The 27,249-nt window shown below is 34.7% G+C and overlaps 2 protein-coding genes and 1 pseudogene across 2 annotated transcripts; 1 reads left to right on the plus strand and 2 right to left on the minus strand.

Moving 5' to 3' along the window:
* Positions 1–6,420: 6,420 nt before the first annotated feature.
* On the minus strand, positions 6,421–7,275 carry LOC108991391 (protein indeterminate-domain 16). Its single transcript, XM_018965661.2, has one exon. The coding sequence runs from the start codon at positions 7,180–7,182 to the stop codon at positions 6,655–6,657; it is 528 nt and encodes a 175-aa protein (XP_018821206.1). The 5' UTR covers positions 7,183–7,275; the 3' UTR covers positions 6,421–6,654.
* A 2,979-nt stretch (positions 7,276–10,254) lies between these two features.
* On the plus strand, positions 10,255–14,827 carry LOC108995380 (deoxycytidylate deaminase). Its single transcript, XM_018970976.2, has 9 exons — positions 10,255–10,622; positions 10,809–10,884; positions 12,217–12,256; positions 12,586–12,644; positions 12,721–12,758; positions 12,997–13,060; positions 13,270–13,323; positions 14,238–14,339; positions 14,571–14,827. The coding sequence occupies exons 1-9, from the start codon at positions 10,438–10,440 to the stop codon at positions 14,625–14,627; spliced, it is 675 nt and encodes a 224-aa protein (XP_018826521.1). The 5' UTR covers positions 10,255–10,437; the 3' UTR covers positions 14,628–14,827.
* A 241-nt stretch (positions 14,828–15,068) lies between these two features.
* LOC108989759 lies at positions 15,069–27,222 on the minus strand (annotated as a pseudogene).
* Positions 27,223–27,249: the final 27 nt, after the last annotated feature.

Below are 27,249 nucleotides of genomic sequence, written 5' to 3' on the forward strand. Positions count from 1 at the left end.
ATTAAATTAGAACTGGACAATTATTTAGAGGAGATTATGTATATATATATATATATATATATATATATATATATATATATATATACCTATGAAGATGGTTCAGATGCAAGTTTCGATACCTAGGAATGGTGGAAAACAAAGTCTCAAGTTTCAAACTTTGTCCAAATTGGCTCGAGATATATTGACTACACCAATTACTACAGTTATCTCAAAATCAACATTCAGCGCAGGAGGCAGAGTCATTAATCCGCATCGAGCTTCATTGTCAACTGAAACTGTACAGATGTTGTTATGTGGGTCTGATTGGATTGGAGCATTATATGGGTTTAAAAGATCATAAACTAATTCTGTAAGTTTTACATTTATTTGAATTTTAAATTACTATTTTATACAACAATTATTTACAGAAATACTAACTAATATTTTTTATTGTCAATAGAAAGATGTTCCATCAGAAACTCAGATTCTCTTGACATAGTCATAGAGACTTAGATTCAAGTGAAACTATTATTTTCACAGTTTGTATGGTTTAATCTATCTAATATTTGGACAGTTTGGTTTAATCTATTCGATTTCATATATGATATTTGGACAATTTGCTTTTAAATATTTGGATAGTTTGGTTGTTCTATCTGATTTTGTTTGGGATGATATAAGTCATGACAGTTTAGGTAATTTCTAAATTCTAACTCCTCACCATCTAGATTTCCTAAATTTTGTAAATGACAAATTAAATTTTGCATTGCTACCAAACATCTCTTGAAAATATTACTAAGTTAAAAATACTTTAGCAATGATACAAGGGATTAAAAATGAGATTAATATTTTTTAGTGTAACAGTGTATGCAGGTTGTTTTAATGGTAATTTTGTTCAAGTTTGAGAACTTGCTGACTTCTGTCATAGTGAATTCAGATTTTGTAAAAATTTGGTAACTTCCTATCATTGTGATTTTGTTTAAGTTTGGTAACTGCAATTGTCTAGCTGATTTTGTTGAAATTTGGTAACTTGTTGTGAACTTGTGTCATGCTGATTTTGTTTTGGTTTGGTAACTTGTTGAGTTGTTGTCATGGTGATTTTGACCAAGATTGATGACTTCTTGTGTCATGTTGATTTTGTTTTGGTTTGATAACTTGCTGATTTTGTTTTGATTTTGGCCAAAATTGGTAACTTGTGTCATGTTAATTTCTGTAAGAGAATCTGGTTTGGTAACCTGTCTATGTTTATTATCTTATTTGCATGCTAAGTTTCTATTTTATCTTCTTTGATTTGTAACTTGCCTACTGCTATACTTGATGATTTATTTTATTTCTCAGATTTCTTGTATAATTGTATCGTATAATTGTATTAGAGATATAAAATTGATTGTTGAGGTAAATTTGCATTCCTGTCAAACATCCATTGAATTATTACTATGTTAAAAGTACTTTACTAATCATATAAGAGATTAAAAATAAGCTTATTTTTTTTAGTGTATTAGTGTATGTCTATTGCTGCCAGCAGGTTTATCTTCTTGTGTCATGCTAAGTTGTTTTGTTTATCTTCTCTGGTTTGCAACTTGCGGCTTGCCTACTGCTATACCTGAATCCTTAATGATTTACTTTATTTCTCATATTGCTTGTATAATTGTATTATGTAACTGTGTTAGATATATAAGATTAATTGTTGAGGCAAATTAAGTTTTGCATTACTGTCAAACATCCATTGACAATATTACTAAGTTAAAAGTACTCGAGTAATTATGCAATGGATTAAAAATAAGCTTAATATTTTTAGTGTATTAGTGTATGCAGGGCAACAAGTTGGTGTCAAGATTTCTGGCTCCATTTATGAATACTTAAGGGCAGGTTTAGGGGGTGAGATGAGAATTTTGTGTTTTATTTTTAAGTTTAAAATAATATATTTTAATATTATTATTGTTTTGAGATTTGAAGAATGTGTATTGAGATTTGAAAAAATTAAATTGTTTATTATATTTTGTATAGAAATTTGAAAAATGTGTAATGATGAGATGAGATGAGATGCAAATTTTGTATTTTGTTTTGTGTCCCAAACCTGCCATTTTACTGAGTTTACTCCACATTTTTTGTTTTGAAGTTTAATGTTCTAAGTTCCATAATTTTTTGTTGTAAAGTATTTTTTAATTCACTTGTTGCATTATGATGTCAATGTCATTTAATGTACCATAACCATAATAAACTCTTGAAGGCTTCGTGATGAAATTTGTATTTAATTTGTTATTTCATGTCTGCATTTATTTAAATTTTTTATTATTTATTTTGGAAATAAAAAAAGAGAGGGGGTCGACATTTACTTTATGAAGCCCAAAGATTATATCTTGGAATGTCTGAGGGCTTAATGAGTTTAATAAACGTCTTTGGATTAAAGATCTGCTTCCTGAGCGGAACGTGGATATTGTGTACCATACGCGCTAATGAGGGCCGGTGATTAGATGACGTGAGCCAGATTGGAAGGTTTGGAGGTAAAAAATTCAATTGTGCTGAGCATGTGGTTGTTGCATGGAAATCAGAATAAGCAGTGGCTTGTGAAGATTGGCGGTCGAAGAGCTCGATGCATGGTGCGGTGCATGTGACATTGTGATGGCTAAAAGACTAGAGATCATGAGACATTTTTCAGTGGAGAGGAAATGAGCTAGAGAAAGGAAAAAATGGTATGTTTGCGGGAAGAGAAGCGAGCGATGAGGGGGTGGTGGCCGAAGCTGATAGTTTTTTTTAGAGGGGGCCGATCGAGTATATATATCCAAGAGAAGAGAGGAACATTTGGAAAATATATACTTCTAACTTTTCAGTCCAAGAATATTGTTAGATCTCTCATTAATTATCTTTCGAGTACTAGAAAGCTTCCTTCTTTCATTCAATTCCGTGATAGTGAAACATTTTCATGTCTATCTACACCTAGCGTGTTTATTTCAGCCGCTGGAATGGATATAAGCAGATAGAGAGCATAGGAATACTTCATTGTAATATAGCGGCCAACTCTTTATACTTTATTGATGTCAAATCATGTAAATGATGAACTTGTAGTACTGCGAAATCCGATCATAAAGCACCTAGATCGACATTAATATAATATCCATTTAATCAGCCCACTCTACTAATTAATGTGAATATTGTCATCATGTGAAAATCCCATTCTCACATGGTGTGACAGCAAGAGTATAGTCCCACCATGATCTGAACTTGCGCCCACCTTCAAATTAAGGTCACCAGACCTTTTTTTTTTCTCTTGATTGGTTTAGAAAAAAAGTTAAAATACTTGCACAAGTTTAATTTCCTCTTCCTGACCAGAAAAAAAAATTACTATAGGTCATCTATCTCGTCAGGGCCGAACTTCCTCAGGAATACCCACATGATAGTACTGTAAACTGCACCATTTTTTGTCCCTCCTTAATGCTAAGTGGTCACTGATCATGCCACTCCCATCAAAACGTTAGTACTTCAATTCTGAATATTTGAAAAGGATTGGCACTCATGTCCATGATCAAAGTGTTGTACGTACTAGATTCTCGTCTCCGGCCAATTACATATGGATATATACTATATATTGAAACCAAGAAAAGGTTTCCAGTATTTAGCTCACCCATCTTCATCATCTCCATTAATAAAATATAGAAACAGAATTCTGTACATGCCAGAATGAACTGCTTTTGATGTGTAAGCCGTATATAGGAAATCACCATATATATGCAAGCGGGTACTTGTGTTTCCCCACTGCTTAATTATTATGATCTCTATGAATTTGGCAAATATTTGTTTGCAGCCTGCTCTCTACATTAATTAAGATACTGTAGTAGTAGTACTGATAGTGATATTAGAACATGAAACCGTATCACTTGACAATCGAATGTAGACAACGTGAAAAAGACAAATTTTAAGGTTCTGTCATAATGACTACTTTGATAACTGGGCAAACATGTCCTACATCTTTATATTGCTCTTCGACTTTCTGAATTAATAATTGATGGCTAGCTCTCGCATTTCTATCATCGTAACAAATAAAAGATAAAAGACAAATTATGTATAATGGAAGTTGTCATATGTCGGAGGAGTACATGCATTTTATGATGAATTAGATTATTTGCAGATCATGTTGTATGTATATGATCATGATGATGAGTCCCCAAGTGAGCATTCGATCTCTGTTTAGTAATTACCTGCAGTCAAAGGGTTGTACATTTTCTATTACTGCCATGCATCCAGCTTTTGAGTGGAGACTAGAGAGCATCACATGCACAGTTTGGTTCCCTACAGAACAACTACACTCATTTTCTGAGAAATCTTAGCACTAGTACTCTTCCTAGTATCTTTTGAAGATTTTGATCCTACTAAAGTTAAACTTTTTAAAGCTAACATGGACGTACACTAGCCTGTGTATATATGTTTAATACGAGTAAAGATAGCTAGGTATAAATTTTAAATAGACAACTCTCGTATAATTTTTTTGTAAAAAAGTAGATTTCACTTTTTTAGGTAGAGTCTATTTTTTTACAAAGGCTTGTATAGAGCTTATCTATTTGGAGTTTATGCAAATCATTTCGCTTTACCAAAAGGCAAATAGAAGACATTAAGTGTGGTCTTAACATCTTTTTAAATTGAGAAAATATATTTGTAGTCATAAAATGTGTAAGTCTCGTGAAATTTCTTTAAAAAGTAAATAAATATAAGATCTACGTAAAAAAAAATTAATTTTTTAAAAATTAATCTCATTCTTTTCAAAACGATTGTGCAATACTTATGCATTTTAACTATCATTACTCTTTTAAATTTATGTCAGCAAAAGTCGGTGGGAAGGGCGCAAGATATATAATAGAAAGTGATTAGGAGGTGAAAGATTAAGTGGATCTTTAGATCCTTAATTAGGTTTGGCAGTTAAAGGAGATTCTGGCGACCAAATTGAAGATAGGGATATACTGTTCAAATAGATTAGGATCCCCTTTTCTTTTTCCTTTTTTTTTTTTTTTTAAATTTTTGTTTCCCTTGTTTTCCTATCTAGGTAGCTGTTTCCAAAATGTACTTTTCAGAAAGGCCCAACTTTATGTCATCAACTCATCAAAGAATCGAAGTGCATTATTGAAGCCACTGATCTTAACTGATTAACTGTATTTGAGTAATAATATGCTTGGAGGTTGCTGACAGATCGATCAACCCAATGCCATTCCAGAGACATCGTAAAAAGGAACACTGGCGCTGATCACTATTGTGAAGGATGCTTTTTAGTAGAGTCATCCTATCCAAAAATGTTTCTTTTTAGTGTTGGATCCCAGACATGGGTAGTGAGTGTTTGGTTTCTGATGAGCAAAAGTCAAGAAGTTGAATACAAGTGGATACAGCTATATATCCTGTCTTCTTCTTGATGAATTACTCACTTTTTGTTCTGATATATATGCCTTCTATCAACATCAAGGTTCCAAACTTGACCCTGGCTGTATCAGGTTTGACTTGTCTCAGTAGCACTAAGAAATATCAAACAAGTTCCATAAACAAAAATAACATTAAGATAGTGAAGACCCGGTGTTTATTAGCAAATATTTATTAGTACTGATCTTGATCATATGTTAACCGTGCTTGGATTTGATTATTTTCTCCTTAATTCCCTTCTGTTTACTTTCAAAACTGGTTCTGTTGCCATATCTCCACGGTGAAGTTTCAAGCCATGAAATGATCGAAGAGCTGAAACTGTTTTGATTCTGCAATATTGTGGGAATCATTAGAAACCAGCTCCGCCAAACTTGTAGTCACCTAATTGCACAATTCGATGAAATGGATCTGTTTACATTCTCGTGTATGAATGTTGTTGTTTTATCTATAAATAGGATAATTATATCTGTAGAGAGCAGCTAGCTAGCGCATAGCTATCAAGTATCTAGGAATTCTCAAAATATTCGACGTCCATGCTGAAAGTTATGTTCTATCACAACGTGTTCAAGATCGTCTGATGATAAAAAATAGATTCACTGAGCTAGGTCCCTAGCTAGCTCTTGTCAGCTTAATTATGTCTGGCAGCGAGGCAATCGATTGAAAATTCATTTAGAACGACAATCAAGTACATGCACTTGAAATAAAAAAGAAAAGATTTCAAAACTGGATCAAGTAGCCAAAAGAAAAAGAAAAGAATCAAACTCGGGCAGTAGTACTGTACGACGTGTGTCCGTTGCACCTAGCTAGAGTTTGTAGATCTTGGCGAAAGATATGATTGTCAGTGACTCATACTACTAAAAGCTATCAAATGATCAACTGAACATGCATGGGCTGTGGCTTCAGATCAATCAAGAAGATGCATTCGCTCCCTGTCATCAAATCCCGAGATGAAATGGCATAAAAAAAGTGCCTCGAGAATCTCCTAGTCTTAAGCTACGTTCAAGCTAAAGGACCATATAATAACATAGATGGTTGTGTTAATTATTCAGGATATACAGATCACGCAGATAAAAGTGAAAAGTTCATTGCGAAGTTCTCCTGCCATTTTTATTAATTGTGGGCTTTATCAGCTTGTACTTAACTTTTTGTTACAGATAATTGTTATTGCAGAAACCCAAGAACCCAAATTTGCATACAAATTTACTTGATCGGCCTTTGCCTTGAACGCCCTGAACTGAATGCCGGATTCTATATATATCCCAGCTTGAGCAGTACTATTTAAGACCGGAACCTTTGCCTGCAAGACTGGCAAGTGATCTCCATGCACGTAGAGTCTATCTGGCGCGTCGCCCTCTCCTTCATTCTTTCTGCTCTTTCCACCTCTTCCCTGGCCCTCTCCCACAGGTGCCTTGCTCGCGCAAACTCCGACTGCGCCAACTCCATTTCTCTCCTCGTCAGCTCCCTCACTCGCTCTGCATACGCTTTCTCTATCCCCGCCAGCCGAACTTGCTCCGCCGCCTGCCATTTCAAAGCATCGACACAGCTCGTCTCGGACTTGACATCGTCGCATGCACAGAGACTAGGACCAGAGAGAATACAATCCGAAGGTGGCTGGATTGGCCTTAAGCTGATTGATAACTGCAGGTCTAGTGCTTGGCCGTGAAAGCTGGAGTTACGATCAGACACCGTTGATCGATACCTTGACGAAGAAGAATCAGATGGCCGAGATGACATGATTGATGAAGAAGAAGGTAGAGAGTATGGAGCAGGAAGTAACTGCAACTCCTTTTGATCGTCCTCTTCCATTTATTGACCAAAGGAATTGAAAATGGGTCTAGCTAAGCTAGCTAGGTGCAGTGGAAATTATCAATTAAGAAGGTGGTGGTGAGGGGAGTTAGGTCTTGTGGGGCGGGTGCCAGAAACTTGTGGCTGTATATAAAGAAGCTCAAGTTGTTCAAGTTACTACTATACCCTGTGCTAATTTTGACATTCTTGTTCATAATACATGAAATCACATAATATTAATATTGCCCCTAGTGTGAAGATGGTAGATGGTATGTGTCAAATCTCATACAAGATATATGGTAGAGTACATAGTTATGATAAGGATCATCATATATATATATATATATATGCAATCAACTCAAAACTAAAACCATACAAGTCATGATCATGTTAGACAATCATCGGAATGCATATAACTAGACTTCATGTATAGGTTAATATTGTAAGTTTAACCTATACATAATTTAGGGTGTGCATGTCTTGTATAATCTTCTTCTTCTTCTTCTTCTTTTTTTTTTTATATTTTTTTTTATAAAAAAAAAAGGGACGTGCTATAAATAAAGCGCTAAGCTTCCACATGCAAATCTTTTTCCTCATAGATAAAGAATATAGAAGTTGGTGAGTGTGATATTATTAATGCATGCCTTATATTCTAATTAATTATCGAAATCATCATACTAAAAGAATGAAGGATCGTTTGATCAATTGGGTTTGAAGATATGACTATCATGAACAGGTGAGATTATCATGAACAGGGGAAAGTTTTCCGTTATTGATGACAAAAAAAGTAAAACAAACAAGAAATTAATAACACGAACGTGCTTATATAATTATATTCATAGAGTTGTAAAAAATTTTATTTTTTTGAGAAATAACAAAATATACTTTGGGACGAAATTCAATGTTCTACACAATTATACTATTCATTAATTAATACATATTTATAGGATTTTACGGTAAAAATTCTAATTTCATAATTATTGGATTATTCGGTCGAATAAAATGTCGAGTAAATTTTAAGCAAACACTTTATTTGATATTCATTCTAGTAAGTATCGAGTGAACTCTCTATTTAAATTTCGTTATGAGTCTAGACGTTTGGATTCGAAAGAGATCTCAGCTCATCTCAACTCATCTCACTACTATTTATTACTATTCAGCAACTTTAACTCACAAATTTAACTACTATTCACAACTCATCTCATTACTATTTACAATTTACAATTCATTTTAACTCATCTCAACTCATCTCAACTCATCTTTAAATCATCTTTAAATCCAAACTTCTCCGTTCGCTCGAACCACTGTAAAACAAGTTTTCTATTCGGTGTTTCTCGAGTCACAATCACGTACGCAAGTTACCAACTTACAAGGGTATAAGTGACATTTTATGTTTCGTTCTTTTATGTTTTACCTTTTTCATTTTTTCTAATGTTCATAAGTTTATTTGACTTTCCATTCCTTTCCTTTTCTTAAGATGAAGGTGAAAGGGTGGTGTGTGTAATAATAACACTCGCACGTGCGACTTCTTTATTTTTAGAAAAAATAATTAAAATATTAAATAAATATTTAGACAGCTTTATGGCATTGGTAGGCCTAGGTTGTCGGCCCGCAGTACCCAAACATAAAAAAGGTTAGTCACTTTTTTGATGAGGAGCCCATGCTAGGGGCAGGTCGGCACGTGGGATGGGCACACTCGTGAGGCTGACTATGATTATGGGTTACTGCCTCTGCCACTCTGACCCAGTGGGTGATCCCCTTTTTGGCAAGACCTTTTAGCTTCGGAAATGATAGGATTTCCTCCTTACTATTTATTTATATTTAAATTTTTTATTTTATTTAATAATTAAAAATATTAAAAAAATACTTAAAAATAATAATAATAAATAAATACAATATAAATAATAAATAAATAGTAAATAAACAGTAACCTTATTATTACCTTTTTACTTCTCATTAATCATTTAAAGCTAGAGTTTTAGTTATAATGAATTGAAAATTTAATTAAAATATTATTTTTAATAATATTATTATTTTATAAATTAAAAAAATAATTTATTTTATTATAAAAATTTAAAAAAATTATAATAATAAAATAAAATGAGAAGCAATTTCATTTTTTAAAAGGACTTAATCAGATTTGTTCGTTCGTGCGTGCAGGATACTCGTAGAACATGACCAACTTTGTTTACACTCAGTGGCGGACCTACACGGGGGGGGGGGGGGGGCCAAAGTTTGAAAAAAAAAAAATTTTGTATTAATCTTTTTTATGATTTAATAAGATTATATTATCTCATATTGTGTTGGTTTTCTCTCTAAAACGTTATCTTAAGTTGTGTTTAGATGTTGAAATGAGTTGAGTTGAGTTGAGTTGAGATGATAAAATATTGTTAGAATATTATTTTTTAATATTATTATTATTTTAAGATTTGAAAAAGTTGAATTGTTTATTATATTTTATATTGAAATTTGAAAAAGTTGTAATGATGAGTTGAGATGAGTTGAGATGAATTTGATAACCAAACTCACCCTTAATCTCTTCTATAAAATTATTTTGATCTTATAAATTATTTTGATTCAAAAATAGAATAAAAAATATTTTATTATAATTTTAGCTTTACTCGACCCCTTATAACAAATTTCTGATTCCGCCACTGTTTACACTGTTCCAAACTATTATCAACACTTCAAAACTAAACAGTACCATAAACACTGAATCATTAAGGTGAAACAATATCTACAATTGTTATATAATTATTTAAAAAATAAATAGATTAGAAGATAGATTGAGTTTTTGAAAGGGAGATCAATTGAAATTTGAGGGTATGGATTTATTTTTTTGTTCTATTATTTTTTATTTTAGTTTTATTAAGATTTAAAAATATAAAAAAGGGACACAAAAATTGTCCTCCTAATTATTCAAATATCAACTATATATAGTTTTAAAAAAATATTCTCAATCTAAATATATTTATAGTCATAAAATGTGAAAATGATTCACCTTTTTTTTTTAAAAAAAATTACAATATACTTTACAGAATTTATAACTGTATTTAATATTATATATATATATATAAATTTCATAACAATTCCTTTTTAGTTTTACAACGAATCCTGGTTCTGGCGCGCGTGCTTTTCAGTCTCCTGTTTTTCCATTTTAACTTTCCCGCTGCTTTCTCTCAGCAGCTGTGCTAGAGAAGCAGGATTTTCTCGGGAAAGTGACCTTCAACCTCTCCCCCCACAAATCTTCTAGCATTTCCTTCCTCATCGAAGTCCATGAACTCCCGTGAGCTCGCTCTGGTCTCCACGGCCACTGTATTCGGTGCTTTAGCATCTGCACTTGCTTTCCGCTTCTTCCTCGTCCCCAAAAATCACTTTTCCAGAAAAAGTTCCTCACGGAACGGCGTCGTCTCGAATAAAAGCACTACTCGTAGCCCCTTCGATCCCTCCAAACGCCAAGGGTCAGTATTAATTCCGATTTTTGTTCGCTCGACTATGCTCAGTTCTGTTTCGATAACAGATTGAGCTGATGGAGATTGTTGCGGTTTAAGGTTTTCGTGAATGATTTGCTCTATTCTTTGTATGTTTTTGTTTTTTGTGGAAATAATTGGTTTTATTTTGTTCTATTGTTTTGATTTTGAATGCAGATATCTGTCATGGGATGATTATTTCATGGCAATTGCATTTTTGTCAGCTGAGAGATCCAAAGATCCTAACAGGCAGGTCATACGTTAAATCTTTTATATATGCGCTTGTGTATAAGATTGTGCAGTTCTTGGTTTCTATATGGATTAGGATTGTGAAGAAATTGTGTAAGTGTGTGTTGAGTCTCCGTAATCACTTAACACAGTCCAGATCAAATTAGTACATGCCCCAAGTAGGACTCCAAATGAGATAATCGGGCTGATTTTGATATCATTTGCCAAAATCCGGTGAAATGCTAAATACATAACTCCATATGGTGAAGTAGTGGTCATAGTTGAACTCCTTGTAATTAGGGGTGTAAATCGGTCTGGTTCTGTGATGGACCAAAATTTTCCCCGGACCAGACCGATGGCTATTGGTCCGGTCCGGTCGGTCCGGCCTAATTATTTTCTTATTTTTTTCAAATAAATTAATAAAAAAATTATCTAAATTACTAAATTAAAATTAAGTAAATTGTGTAACTAACTCGTTACAAAAAATATTTTACTATAATTATATTTATGATGTTGATAGTTACTACTTACTAACTTAGACTTTACTTTTTTGTATGCATAATTATTAATAATGTTATACATTTTATATATGGTTAATGAATATTAAATAATTTCATTGTACATAGATTATTCATGCTTGCATACAACTTAGGTATTTAAAAAATAATTACCTAATTATTTTAATTAAGTGTAAAAAGTAGAGTATTTATGAATGTATGATGTATTAATTATTTATATATAATGACATAAATTCTCACATGATTTATGATTTATTATTAATTGATAGCATATATTATTTTCTATTTTATATAGTCAATGACAATAAATTAGATGAAAATTACATTATTAATTTATATAATTACTATATAAAAATAATATATTAAATTAATAAAAATATTTTTAAAAAATATATATAGGGGTTCGGTCTGATTCGGTCCGGTCCGGTCTAAATTTGTAGACCCTAGGACCGGACCGAATTTCATCAGTCCACATATTTTGGGACCGAGACTGACCGGTCCAGTCCGGTCCGGACTGAAAATTTCGTTCCAGTCGGTTTTGCCAGTCCGGACCGAATTATTTACAGCCCTACTTGTAATTGTTAATATAAGTCAGCTTGGCCTAAAACATGTTGATTTGGGAGTCAACACACTAATTTACAACACCTTGACTGCTCCAACAGAATCTGCAATACTACATCTTCCTAATAATTATTAAAAAAAACATTACAAGAGGAGTTCCCGATCACTAATTTATTGTTAATTGGGTAGTGAAAATGGTGATTTTCATATTGTGTGGTTGTTTTGCTAGTTTACTTGGAGAATCCTAGCCAATTCAAGTTGTATATTTGGTGATGCAGGTTGGTGCATGCTTAGTGAGTCAAAATGGTGTTATTCTCGGTAAGTTCAAACTGGCATCTAGATTGTCATAAGTATCTAGTGTAAATCCATTCCCTCCGTTCTCCATTAGATGAAAATCTACAAATATCAAATATTTAATAAATGTAAATACTCTTCCTGAAATGATTGACCAAGAAAAGTAGACTCAACTTGTTATTTAATTTTTTTTAAAGCAGTTTCAAATTCGAAAAAAATCTCTCGGTTCAAATTTAACAGGGCAGCATCATACAATCCATTTTTCATATGGATTGTTTGACAATTACTGCAAAACGGTGAAAGCCATGTATAGCATGTTGGTGAGAGTTTCGTGCGTTATGTTCTTTGTTCAGGGATTGGCTATAATGGATTTCCGAGAGGCTGTGCTGATGACAAGCTTCCTTGGGCAAAGGTCACTATCTTATAATAAATAATTTCCTCTTATATTAAGAAAAGGCTAGTAGTAAATCTTCCCTCTTGTGTTCCAGAAATCTAAAACTGGGGATCCTTTAGAGACAAAGTATCCGTAAGTCTTGTGATCTCATGAGCTCTTCTTTTTGAAACCTGTTTTATTATATACATGTATAAATTCACAATGGATGCTTGATGTCTTCTGGTTCATAATCGTGATCAAACTACCACGTGATCAAATTTCCAAATGCATGGTACTTTGCTAAAGTATCACCACCCTATTTCATATCTTATTTTGGACAAAATTTTTTGAACCCTCTGCTGTTCTTTATTTTTCAAATTGTTTACCGCAGTTATGTTTGTCATGCTGAAGTCAATGCTATCCTTAATACAAATCACGCTTCTGCTGCTGGGCAGGTTTGTTTAACGCATCCTATCATAGTTTCTTTTGAATTCAGAATTTTCTATATTTGAATTCAGAATTAAAGACTGGAAGTTGAAAATATAAATAATTGCCAATGATGTTTTTGGCTATTTTCTTCAAGATCTTGCTACTATTGTGAAAATAGACATTTGAGAACTTATGATACACAAGGGCTGTTTTGATCTCTTTATGGTCATTGCAGAGGCTTTACGTGACCATGTTTCCTTGCAACGAATGTGCCAAGATAATTATTCAGGTCTGGTTTTAAAGTTCCCTATCAGTGTTATAAATAATGATTATTTAGATTTGAAATGCCCCCATTCGATTACACAATTATGTCCAAAAGATGTCAAGAATTTGACCATGCCTAAGGGGCTTGCTGGGAGTGCTATGTGTTTACTCCTCTACTTGTCAGGGAACTGAAACAGAGTTTCAACTACATCTTGTTTAGCCATAATGCAGGAATTTCAAAACCAGTCACCCCCAACTTTTTTACTATTAGCATGAACCCTTCCATTCTTGCACCAGGTTTTTGCCCTTGTACCTTTTTCTGTGAGACACAATGCTGACTACTGGACTAAATCCACTGTAACAATTCACAAGTGATTGCCTTTGATGCGTAACTTTTACTCAAAAAAACAGCAATTGTAGTCAGCCTGAAATCTAACTGGCGAGGCCATAGGAAACAACACTTTTCTAGAAAACTAATGTCAGATTAGCAACTCACCCCTAAAAAAAGGTTTAATACCATTTCAGTGTATCAACATGATACAAATTAGGAAAATGAGGCTTTGAAATTTCCACAAATATTTTGTGACAACCAAATAATGATGGCAGAATCCTGTTTATACTGCAGTGTGATATTTTAGATGCAGGACTTTTATTGCTGGCTGCAGTTTCATAAGACATTCTCAATAGAGTTCTAGAATTAGTAATCTTACCAATGTCTTTGGAAAGCATGACTCCATAATAGTAATTAGCTATCAGTGGCATATAGGTCTTAGCCTTCTAGATCATAACGTGTTACCAATTATTGAGACATATCAACTATCTAAAAAAAGGATTGAGATCTGACCAGGCATATATTGTCTTCCTGCAATTGTTTCCTTCCCTTCCGATGCCACTTTTTATGGGTAGGTGGTAATAGATCTTAACACATCTTTCCTGCAGGCAGGTGTCTCTGAAGTTATATATTTTGTGGAAAAGAGGCTAAGTAATACAGACATTGCATATATGGCATCTAACAAACTACTGTCAATGGCCGGTGTAAAAGTAAGCCTTCCACATCTCACTGTATATTTCTTTCTAAATTCTGAATCTTTCAACTAATTGGAGTCAGTCATATAAAAGTTCACATACTTTGTACCTGATTTGGCGTAAGAACACCCTCATTATTCAGTTTTATTGATTCCTGCAAAAGTTGGCTTCATGTGCCATACGGCTTGGGATACAGTAGTACATTAGCCAGGTCTCTAACATGAGAGAATCTTTTCCAAATTGCAGGTCAGGAAACACCAACCCCAGATGAATGATATTTTAATCAAGTTTGAGGAGCCCTAGTTTTCAGTTTTCATTTAGAATATATATCTTCTGACGTGATCATCACTTGTATTTTATGCCCACTAGACTCATCGACTCATCTTGTTCTGCGAGTCTGTTTCTGATTGTTACAACTTAGATTTTTCTTGCACATCCTTTGTTCAATTTGAGTACAATTATGGAATATAATCACTAAAATATTTTTGGCAGTTAACAGTGAGGACTGATCAGGATACTCACAGGAAACCAGAAAACCTGACTCAATCTCTCTCCAGAAATCTTGAAGAACAGTTGTCACTCTGTGGAGAAGTTGACCCCAGGCTGGGCTTTTAAGCGCCTATCCCAAGCATTTAAAAAAAAATCTAATTAATCAATGATTTAAAACAGTCTAAGTAAGCCCAGCCCACCAGATTCAGCCGGGCCTTCCGGCCCAAGATGAGGTTTGAATCCTACTTCTTGGGTGTAAGGATCTAATGCCTGAATGGAGCTTCATTTAGGGAGACGATGTAATCCCAGCCCCAGCACCCCCTTTTCCTTTCTCCCTAGAAAGAAATTAAAATCAGCATTCACAAAACGTACTATACAAAAGTCACACCTGTCCAATACACCCCTTCTTTTTGTGGACATTAATTAGAATTAAGAGCCTCTAGTTACCTCCGAAGATCTTCTAAGTCGATAGAAGTAAGCGGTGCTTCAGGAATCAGCACTTCTTGAGGCTTGTCTGCACTTGGGAGCTCACGAACAAGACCTTATGGAAGAGCATCTGAAGTGAAAGGCCACACCAGAGAGAGTAATTAGCAGAAACAAACTACTATCCTTTACTTAGTTGCTAGCTAGCATGGCACAGCCGAATCCTGCCACAATTTCTAGGCCCAGGGTCATTTTCAACCCCCCACCCAAAACAAAAGCTATCTCAGACAAATAAAGCTACGAAAGATGAGCAGAGGAGCAATATAAAAAGTCAGCAGGCAAATACTAGTGGGTTATCAGCGGTGGACCGAAAATAAGATCCTTGAACCAAACTAAGGGGAAGCGATGGGCGTGTTGTGCATTAGTGGGATGCAAATCCACAAATCAATGCCATCTGAGTGCCTGCTTTTCTGACACTAGTGCACAAATGGCCTCTAAAGCAACCAATGAATAAAGAATGGACCACCCTTCTTTGATTAAACACCACAAGAAAAAAAAAGGGACCATAATCTATGATAACTTGGCAAATATGGATTGCTGAGTATCTCAATAAGCTAAAGCTTAAAATGATGACTTACCAGAACTAGCTGCATCCCTGCTATCCAGCTCATTATCATCGATGATGCTGAAAAATCAACAAAGAGAAGACATCACTAACCTTGACATGGTAAGTAATACAAGCCTAACAAAGGGAATAAGCAATTCGCCATTAGTTACATATATGCTTTCACCCCAATTATAATTGGTAACAAAAGTTGAAAGTTATGTCAAGGCATCAACCTACCTTCCAAAACACATGTAATTCATAAACTTCTCCTTTTTCCCACCTTTCAAGCATCCTGAAATATTTCTTCGTCCACCATAAAATCAAGACAAAACACAAACTAACTTCAAAAGAAGTACCTTATATTCCATTCATTGTCAGTATGAAGTGGGCCTTCTATAGCAGATGAGTCTTTAGAATCTGTCTTTGTTTTTAAGTGCAGCATCCCTAGTTGGCTTTACCAGGATGTACCCTTTCTACAAACAAAACATATAATTCCAGCCATCAGAAGTTAAACTAATAACCTGATGTGTATATTTCAAGCAATCAACTTTAGCGAACCAATACTGGAATTGAATCATGATACCTGTCATTCTAGACAAGCTATATTTGAACAGAGGGTTCGGCTTCATTTGCATGGTTGGGAAATAGTCTTTAAGAGAAATATATCCCTGCTAGCAATCAAAATCAAGGTAAGATCAGTACGTCATTTGTAATGCCCCACATCTACAGGAAGGTAGTAAATGAGATCCCAAAATGCTTCAATTATAACCTTGAATGGTCCTTTTAGAGTAGCTAGACGTGGCTTGAGTTTTTCTTAGGTCCTTACATCATTTGGGTTTTCCAACAAGACTAGGTAACCTAGAGTAACTAGCCTTGCTATGTGCTACTCAACCTAGAGAGAGAAGAGAGAGAATGCGATGACTTACCAAGTACGAGGAAACATTTCCAAACTTCAGCAAGAATTTATAGCATATTCTGGACAAGAAGCCCAGCAACAACTTCCTGCAAAACCAACGAAACTTGCCAATTAAGTCAATATAGTTATAATAATAACAATAACAACAACAACAACAACAATAATATGTTATAACATGTACACATAAAAAACGCTTATAGATAACTTGTACCATGGTGTAAGGTAAAGATGCAGCACAAACCCCTTCACGCTTCAGTGTATGCTCATCTATGCCCAATGCTACAACCTACACCAAAGAATGAACTTTTATAAAATGTTATGTTTTATTATTATAAAAAACCTTCATTTTTCTTGTGATAAAACATTTCTGTTTTATTGTTATAAAAAACCTTTCAGCTATCACCCAAACAGACTTAAACAGAAACTCAAGACTCATAAGGATCGCAGTTTGATACCAAACACAATTAGAGAAACAACAGTATTACAAGATATGACCAAATTACAAATATCGAACAGTATAGAACAATATGAAGCACAAATCAACAAGAATATAAACGGTTATAAAAAAAAAGTCAAGAAAATATAAACTGTAAAGGAAAGAACACACCGATATACGTGGTTCAACCCTAATGGTCTACGTCCACGGCAGGAATGGGCCTCAGAGATCTTTATTGATAATCAATACTTCACAGTAAAGCCTCAGTACACTTAGAGTTACAAAGCCCTCACAGAAACCACAAGAAATCACACGGATTTCTTATATCTAAGAGCAAACCCTAGAAACCCTAGTCCCCCCCCCCTCTATTCTCTTTTCTCTCAGCCTCTCTTTTTAGCCGATATGTACAAAATGAGCCTGTGTTAGGGTTACAACGTATAAAGATGAATATATATGGTACAGCAGATGCCACTACGTGTAGAAATCCAATGGCTCAGCACATAACTCATCAGATTCAAGTCACGGGCTTCTCACGTGCTTATTAACTCTGCCTTATTAGGTTCTAGAGACTAGATCGTGCCACATGTTCATCATCCACTTAATCACATAATAAAACACATTAGTAATTAAAAAGTAACAAATAAAATGTATTAACATACATATTAAAATTCTCCATCTTGGCAAAACATTTATTTGCCAACTGTTTATTTAATCCTCGTCATTGGCTCATTCCTGTATTGTTCTCCTAATGGGGACAAACTCTTGACTCCATACCAACACTGTTTTGAACTTCGACCAAGGGACAGACTTGGTCATCATATCTAAGGGGTTATCCTCAGTTGAGACCTTTTCCACACCTATTACTTTAGAGTCTATAACATCCCTAACAAAGTCAAGCCTTACATTAATATGTTTGGACATTTCATGAAAAACTTGGTTTTTAACTAAATGCATTGTGCTTTGATTGTCACAATGTACTGTGATGTTGCCATTAAAAATATTTAACTCACTTGCAATACCTTTTAATCATATGGCCTCTTTAATAGTTTCTCTCAATGCTATATATTCAGCTTCTGTGGTGGACAAAGCCACTACAGATTGTAAGTATGATTTCCAGCTAATAGCTCCCCCAAAAAGCAGTAAACACATAACCAGTTAATGACTTCCTAATGTCTACACTCCCTGCAAAGTCAGAATCTACAAAACCAATCAGTTCACAACATTTTTCCACTTTGTTCCCAAAACTGAGACCTAAGTTGGTAGTGCCTACAAGGTACCTTAATACCCACTTAATGGCCTGCCAATGAGATTTTCCTGGGTTCCCCATAAATCTACTAACTACACTCACTGCATAAGTTAGATCAAGCCTAAAACAAACTATTGTATACATTATACTTCTCACCATGCAATAATAAGGGATTTATTGCATAAAACTAATATCTGAGTTTGTTTTAAGAGCCTGATTTATAGACAGTTTGAAATGATGTCCTAAGGGTGTACTTATAGGTTTTACCTGTTCCTTACCAAATATATTGAGAATTTTAGAAATGTAATTTCTTTGAGACAAGTATAACATTCCAGCACTTCTATCCCTTTCAATTTCCATTCCTAAAATCTTCTTAGCAGGATCCAGTTCCTTCATTTCAAATTCTAATTTCAGCATGCATTTAACTTGTTCAATTAATTCCGTATCTTTACAAGCTACTAGCATGTCATCGACATACAATAGGAGATAAATAGATATTCATTTTTCTTCCTTGTAATAAACACAACTATCGTAGCAGCTTCTTTTAAAATTGTTACTAATCATATGTGTGTCAAATCTTTTATACCACTATCTAGGTGATTGTTTAAGACGATACAAAGATTTTTTAAGGAGACACTTGATTATTTTTAATTTTATTAGTAAAACTTTCAGGAGGCTGTATATAAATTTCTTCTTCAAGTTCTCCATGCAGAAAAGCGGTTTTAACATCTAATTGTTCTAGATGCAAGTTTTCAAAGGCTGTATAAGCTAGCAGTAGCCTAATTGAGCTATGTTTAACCACATGAGATAAAATTTCATTAAAATCAATTCATTCTCTCTGTGTAAACCCTTTGGCTACAAGCCTAGCCTTATACCTAGTCCCTTGTACCCTTGGTATGCTTTCCTTTTTCTTATAGATCCACTTGAATCCAATGAGTTTAACCCATTTAGGTTTAGGCACTAAAACACAAGTCTTATTCTTATTAAGAGATTCAATTTCCTCGTGCATGGAAAGAATCCATTTAGAGGAATCCTTGCTAGTTACTACATCTTTATAAGTTTTTGGTTCCTGTAAACCACCACATCAGCTACGGTTAGAGCAAACATTGTGAGTTCTGCTTGCATATACCTTATAGGTGGTTTGATAACTCTCTTTTGCCTATCTTTAACTAGCTTATAGGAGTTAGCTCCACCTTGATCAATGTCCCCTGAGTATTCTCCATCAGGGTTACTACTTTCCCCAATTTCAGGTTCAGATTGGGCATTAACTTGCTCCACCTCAATCTGAGATCCCCTTTGGGACTTGTCAATTTCTTGGTCTACCTTTTCTTCCTGTACCTGAGCCATTTGTAACTTATTAAAGGTCAAATCTCTGCTCACAATACACTTATACCTTCCAAGTCCATCTATCGAAAGTTCGTAGACCTTTACTCCTTCAAAATACACTATAAAAATGCACTTGAGTGCCTTAGGTTCAAGCTTATCAGTTTTGAGTGTGCATAGGCAACACATCCAAAAACTCTTAGGTAGTCATAGTTGGGAGGTTTCCCAGACAATAACTCATGTAGAGTTTTAAACCCTATAGCATATGATGGACATTTATTTATAAGGTGAACAACAGGAATGGCAGCTTCTGCCCAGAAGGTTTTGGGCAGCCCTGAATTTGACAACATACACCTTACCCTTTTTAAGATGGTCCTGTTCATCCTTTCAACTAAGTCATTCTGTTGAGGGGTTTCTCTCACTGTCTTATGCCTAAGAATTCCTTCTCTTTGACAGTACATATTAAACTCATTGGACAGAAACTCTAGACCATTGTCAGTCCTTAGGGTCTTGAGTTTTCTACCTACGTGGTTTTCCACTAGAGTCTTCCACTCTTTTAATTTTTCAAAGGTGTCACTCTTGTTTTTAAGGATGTATATCCAAACCTTCCTAGAGTAATCATCCACTAAGAAGAGGAAATAACTCCCTCCACTATGTGAATTCACTCTTACAGGTCCCCATAGGTCAGAATGGACATAATCTAGTGTTTGTTTAGTGTTGTGAGTTGCTAACTTAAAACTAACCATCTTTGCCTTTCCATAGATACAATCTTCACATAAAGGTAAGTTCTCTAGGTTTTGGTCACTCACCAGCCCTTGTTTTTGTAGTTCTAGAAGACCCCCTTGACTTAGATGCTCAATCCTCCTATGCCATAACACAGCTTTATTCTCTAATATATCCTGAGTTGGGGAAGCATCCCCAAGGTTTTCCCAAGTAGTGTATACAACCCATTTTTAATTACCACTTTCATAATAACTAAGGAGCCTTTAGTGACTCTAAGAACCCCTGCCTCAGATTTGAAGGTGTAGCCTACCAAATCAAGCATATCAAGAGAAATTAAATTTCTCTTTAATTAAGGTATGAACCTGGCCTCCCTCAAAACTTTTTCAATCCTATCATGCATTTTAAGTCTAACTGACCATATTTCCATGACTTTGTAGGACTTATTATTTCCTAGAATTACATGTCCCTCATCTAACTTAGAGAATGTCTTAAACCAATCTCTAATTGGACACATATGAAAAGAGCAACCATAGTCCATTATCCACACTGTTTTTGAATCAACCTCACTCATTGTAAGTACCTTAGAACTCTCATACCCCTTTAAAACTACAGAAGCATCCCCTGCCTCTTTAGTCTTATTCTCAAGGTTTGTCTTCCTTTCAGGGCAATCTTTCTTGAAGTGTCATTCCTTGTGACAGTGAAAACATTTAAATTGTTTTCCCTTTGACTTGGACTTAAATTTCTTGTTTTCATTCTTGCCCATCTTCTCTCTCTTTTCTATTCTACCTCTAACAGACAAGCCTTCCCCATGATTCTGTTTAGTATCTCCTCTATTTTGTAGCACCCTAGTATGAAGTAAAGATTGTACTTCATCAAGTGTCAAGGAATCTCTACCATACATCATGGTTTCTTTTAGGCTTAGGTATGATGAGTCCAAAGAACTCATCAAGAGAATGGCCTAATCCTCATCCTCCACTTTAATGTCTATATTAGCTAGGTCCAGTATAATTTTTTTAAACTCATCAAGGTGCTGCCCTATTGGAGTCCTAGGGGTCATCTTGAAAGAATACAGTTTAGTTTTCTTGTGTAGTCTGTTTGCTAGGGATTTGGTCATGTACAAATTCTCTAATTTTAGCCATATACCCACAGCAGTGTCCTCACTAGCCACCTTTCTCAGGACTTTATCCCCAAGAGAGAGAATTAAGGCACTATGGGCCTTCTGGAGGGTGTCCTTATGGACAACCCCCTTTTCTTCCTCTTTCGAGGAAGAGCCATTCTGTTTCTCACCAAGGAAGGCATCCTGCAATCCATGTTAGACTAGCAATGCCCTCATCTTGATTCTCCATAAGCCAAAGTCATTATCCCCAGTAAACTTCTCTATATCAAACCTCATGGTCCCTATAAACCTAGGCTCTAGATACCAATTGTTATAAAACGTTATGTTTTATTATTATAAAAAAACATTCAGTTTTTCTTGTGATAAAACCTTTCTGTTTTATTGTTGAAAAAAAAACCTTTCAGTTATCACCCAAACAAAAACTCAAGAATCACAATGATCGCAGTTGGATACCAACAACAACTACAAAAACAACAGTATTATAAGATATGACCAGATTACAAATATCGAACAGTATAGAACAATATGAAGCACAAATCTACAAGAACATAAACAGTTATCAAAGAAATCAAGAAAATATAAACTGTAAAGGAAATAAAGGAAAGAACACATCGATATACGTGGTTCAACCCTAATGGTCCGTCCATAATAGGAATGGGCATCAGAGATCTTTATTGATAATCAATATTTCACAGAGAAGCCTCAGTACAATTAAAGTTACAAAGCCCTCACAGAAACCACAAGAAATCGCATAGATTTCTTTTCTCTAATAGCAAACCCTAGAAACCCTAGTTTCACCCTCCCCCCCCTCTATTCTCTCTTCTCTCCGCCTCTCTTTTTAGCTGATATGTACAAAATGAGTCTGTGTTAGGGTTACAACGTATAAGGATGAATATATATGGTACAACAGATGCCACCACGTGTAGAAATCCAACGGCTCAGCACATAACTCCTCAGATTCAAGTCACGGGCTTCTCACGTGCTTATTAACTCTACCTTATTAGCTTCAAGAGACAAGATCGTGCCACATGCTCATCATCCACTTAATCACATAATAAAACACATTAGTAATTAAAAAGTAACAAATAAAATGTATTGACATACATATTACATGAACATATAACTTCCACACTGCCATTTATAGCAGATGTAATATTATTCAGATTGATAGGTAGACAAAGTAAGATATTTATAAAGAATAAAAAATATAACCCATTGTTGTTGAAATTGTTAATTCTTTTGACAAATATTTCATAAAAATTTAAAGAATTGCACTTTTCACCCACGAACTACAACCTGTTTTTTCACTTTACACCCCAAGTTACCAAAACTTTCAATTTCCACCCTTACGTAAAATCTGACCCTCGAGAAGAATTAGGTCACAAAGTGAAAAACAAGTTGTATTTGTGGTGAAAAGTGTAGTTCCACCTAAAATAGTTTGTACACATCCAAATGGAAGTGCACATAACAACATCAGACATAGTAAGAACCCTGACCAGTCATCCAAAGTTGGATAATTCAAAGTTCATACCAGAGGAGGTGCACAAGCAAAACAAGTAGTTTCTCCAGATATCAACGATTGAATATGACCTGAAACAACATCCTCAAACACACCTGTGAAAATTTATTTTTTTCAAGTAAAGCTCCTTCTAAAGTCCATCAACATACATCCACATATAAAAAAAGGTCCAATCTTGCAGTAGCCAGCCCAAATTTCTTGAATTGAAATCCATCCCTTGCTCCCCCAAAGTTGATAAGACCAAATATGTAGACACAAAGTTTTCATATTTTACTTGGATAATTTGCAGCAGCAAGTATCTGAAATGGAAATGCCTTCTGGAGAGTTTTGAAATGTAAGCATTGACACATCCCTACCAAACACTTTTAGATTATGATTTTCACAAATATTTATGCGTACTAATACAAAATTTTTTAAAGTTCTAATGACCATTATAGACAGCTAAAAATACAAGAATCTTATACTTCAAACAATAACAAGGCTCCACTGTTAAATTCTCATTACCTGGTTAACAACCATCCTTGCTTCATAATTATCCACACAGCTTAAGACCAAATCCACTCCGCTACCTTCCTTACTTAAGCATAATGACTTATTTCTCAAACTTGACATAAAAGTTTCAAAATCTTGTACCGTGGTGATGTTCAGTGTATAGCTCTAAACAAAAGATGCACCAATAAGCAGGAGGGAAGCGCTCATAAAACATGGTCAATGAAATTTAACCCCATTAAACCACTACAGCAGCCATACAAATACACACACACATTTCCAGCTCTTCAATTTCTCCAAAATTTGATCTATTCTTCCCATGTAATTCTTGGTACCAACTCATCAAGCTCCAAATTCTTATCGAAGCCAAACTCATCATTTTGTTATAGCATACATTATATACTCAAAATAGACTAACAACATATGCAAAACAATACCACCCAAACTGAATTTGGATTTACAAGCATGCCATTATAATAAGAATGGAAAAAAAAAAGTTGAGCCTATATTTGCAGCATACTCAAAGGACATCAAATTGTATCAAAATAAAAGAAAGGAAAATATTGTGGTATACTAATAAAAAAGTAATTTAAGTCGGTAGGGGTAAAACTATTCTGATAAAGGCTTTCCTCATATGAGCAATTAAAGGCTACAAAACAAGGAGGTAGGTTACTAGTGGAAGGATCTCAGTACATCAGGGGATGATGATAGGATGATGGTTAAGAAATGATGATAGATAGAGCCTTTCTCTGAAAAGAAATAGCAGTGAACAGTTCCTCAAAATCACATATAGAATTGAAGATGATATAAACCTCAATATGTAATGAAGTTAAAAATTTTCTATAAAGCATTTACCTCCAAGACAACATCAGGATTTATGTCTGAAAGGGTTTGTACAACAGCATCTATCTTTGTCATACTAACCCGAAAAGGTAAATCAAATCGCATCCATTATTGGCGCAGTTATGTGTTCCTTCACTAAAATAACGTTCTTATGCTTTTGAAAGACAATCATAGTTGGTCTAGATAACATATAGGGAGATTGAAAACAGCCAATAAAGAGAAAAAAAAGTACCATGTTATTATAAAAAAATCAATAACACTTAATTGAGGAAACCATATGATAAAATTTTTAAATACGAATCAAGAATGAGAATAATGTGGATACTTGTTATGGTCGAAAGAATAACCTATTCATGTTTGCTAACTCCACTTTGTCATAATCATATAACAAAAGACGACCTATCCCACACCTTGTCAGCATTTCATGTGATACCCCATATAATAAGGATAATAGGTAGATGGTATATGGGATCCCACATTGTTTGGAAATGAGAAGTTCTTGCTCTTATAAGGTTCTAATGAGGCTCCAATCGTATCATTGACTAGTCCTTTTGGAGTATAGGTCATGTGGTTTGGGCCTTCCATTGGGGCGTTACAAATGGTATCAGAGCCTATCCCAACCAGAAATGTGGGACTTGAGCCATGCCACCTACGAAGGACAGGCCCGACGAGGACGTCGGGAATTTAAGAGGGGAAGATTGTGATACCCCATATGATAAGGATAAGGGTAGGTGGCGTATAAGATCCCACATTACTTGAGAATGAGAAGTTATTGCTCTTTATAAGGTTCTAATGTGGCTCTAATCGTATCATTGACTAGTTCTTTTGGAGTATAAGCCATGTGGTTTGGACCTTCTATTGGGGCGTTACATCTCAGCTGCAACACTCCCTACACCGCCTATGCCCTGTGACCGATAAAAGAAAATTAGAACAACCCCACTATATGTGTTGAATTCTATAATGTATTGTGCATGTTACAAAGAAATATATATAAGTTGGGAAAATGGTGGAAGAGGGCCAAAAATAACTCAACTGAACCAGATCTGTTTTTCTATTACTGCCCAAAATAATCCCAAATAATATCAACCAGCGAGCCATGCTTAAGCATTCAGGCACGCTAGCATTACTAGTAGAAGATAAATGAATCTACTAATTAATCTTTCTACTGAATCACAAGTGATGGGTGTTTTGTAGCAACTATTTTGGGATTTGGTTTTAAACACCAACTGAACCATATTTTGATGCCATATATTGCTTTAGTTTCATGAACAAAGTAAATTAATGGATAAACAGAACAAATTAATTGGAAAAGGATAATACATCACTTGTAACTTCCCATTCTTTCCAGCAAATCTGTAAAATCAATCAAGAAAATCCAACAGTATTGCATTAAAACCAAAACAGCAATTGCAAATTTTGGGGCCTTGGGGGAGAGGGTCTTAGTCCCAATCTCGGAATTACTTATCTGAAACACCTAATAATGACTCAGATTCTTCACTGGGAAATACGACCAACATATGTACTTATCAATTCACACACACCACCGTATGTGCATTACAAAAATGTGTTCTTGTGCACCAGAGTTCCATTCTAAAGCAACAAAGAAAATACTCAAAGAGGAGATAAATACAGAAAACTATGGAAATTGAGAACTCCCGTATTCTCTCATAGTCCTCCACAATTCCCATCCTCTGAAGTGCCATTAGCCTGCTATAAGGATTGCTATCAGCCACCGCTGAACTCATATCCTGCCACCACGGCAATTAAGGTATGATTTACTAGTATTACCATTGAAGATTAACGCTACTCATAACACCACAGGCCATACAAAACAGATTAAAGAAGAAGAAAATAGTGAAATGCACAAGACAAATACCTGGACTTTCAAACGCCGAATGGATACAGACTTTTCCGGACTCGTGAGATGTTCTACAATCAATCGTAGCTACAAAATAAATTTACAGAAATTAAAAAAAAAAAAAAAAGTGTTATCTTTCAAAATGAAACATTCTTAGCACTACAGTCAGATAAAAACAAAACATATCGTGCCAAATGCTAAAATTTTTCTATCTTATGAGACAAAGGAAATCCAAAATAGAAAGTTGCCAATTTCTTCCTCACCAACACAGTAATATGCATAAAACATTAACTTGTACCCTACCACTGCCGAATATTATCAGCGACTAAACATAAACACACCAAAAACAGGACAAGAAAAAAGAATGCTGCTTCAGTTATACATCAAGCAATATGGTAAATCATACTGTAAAATTGGAACATAGATTCTAGTTTGAAATGTTTTTTTCATTTTAGAACCAAAAAGTATTAATATAGATCAGAACATAGATTTCTACGTCAACAGAGCTACACCATCAATATATATTAGAACATAGATTTCGTTCTGATTCCATCTTATTCAAGTATGAAGTATTTCGTCTGAATACGTAAAATCCAGAATTCAAGCTAAGATCTGCAAATTTTAAATTCATGAATTGTTATATAGCTACATACAAAAATGAATATATGTACATATATGCCGCCTGTGAATTGGATATACCTTATGGATTGAAGCAAGATGAGAAGGATAAGAAAGAGATTGTCTGAGAGATTCGAGATCATGCAGCAACTCTTTGAATTCTACCTCCATTACCTCTCCCTCTCTCTCTCTCTCTCTCTCTAAATATATATAAATATAATATATCTCAGAGAATGCGTCCCGTTTTAGATTCGTTTCCCTGCTTGCAATAATCGTCGTGGAGGCAGAGGTCACAGAGACAGAGCTTCGTGTTGGAGA

The sequence above is a fragment of the Juglans regia genome, chromosome 2 (genome assembly GCF_001411555.2).
Source record: "Juglans regia cultivar Chandler chromosome 2, Walnut 2.0, whole genome shotgun sequence".
NCBI lineage: Eukaryota > Viridiplantae > Streptophyta > Magnoliopsida > Fagales > Juglandaceae > Juglans > Juglans regia.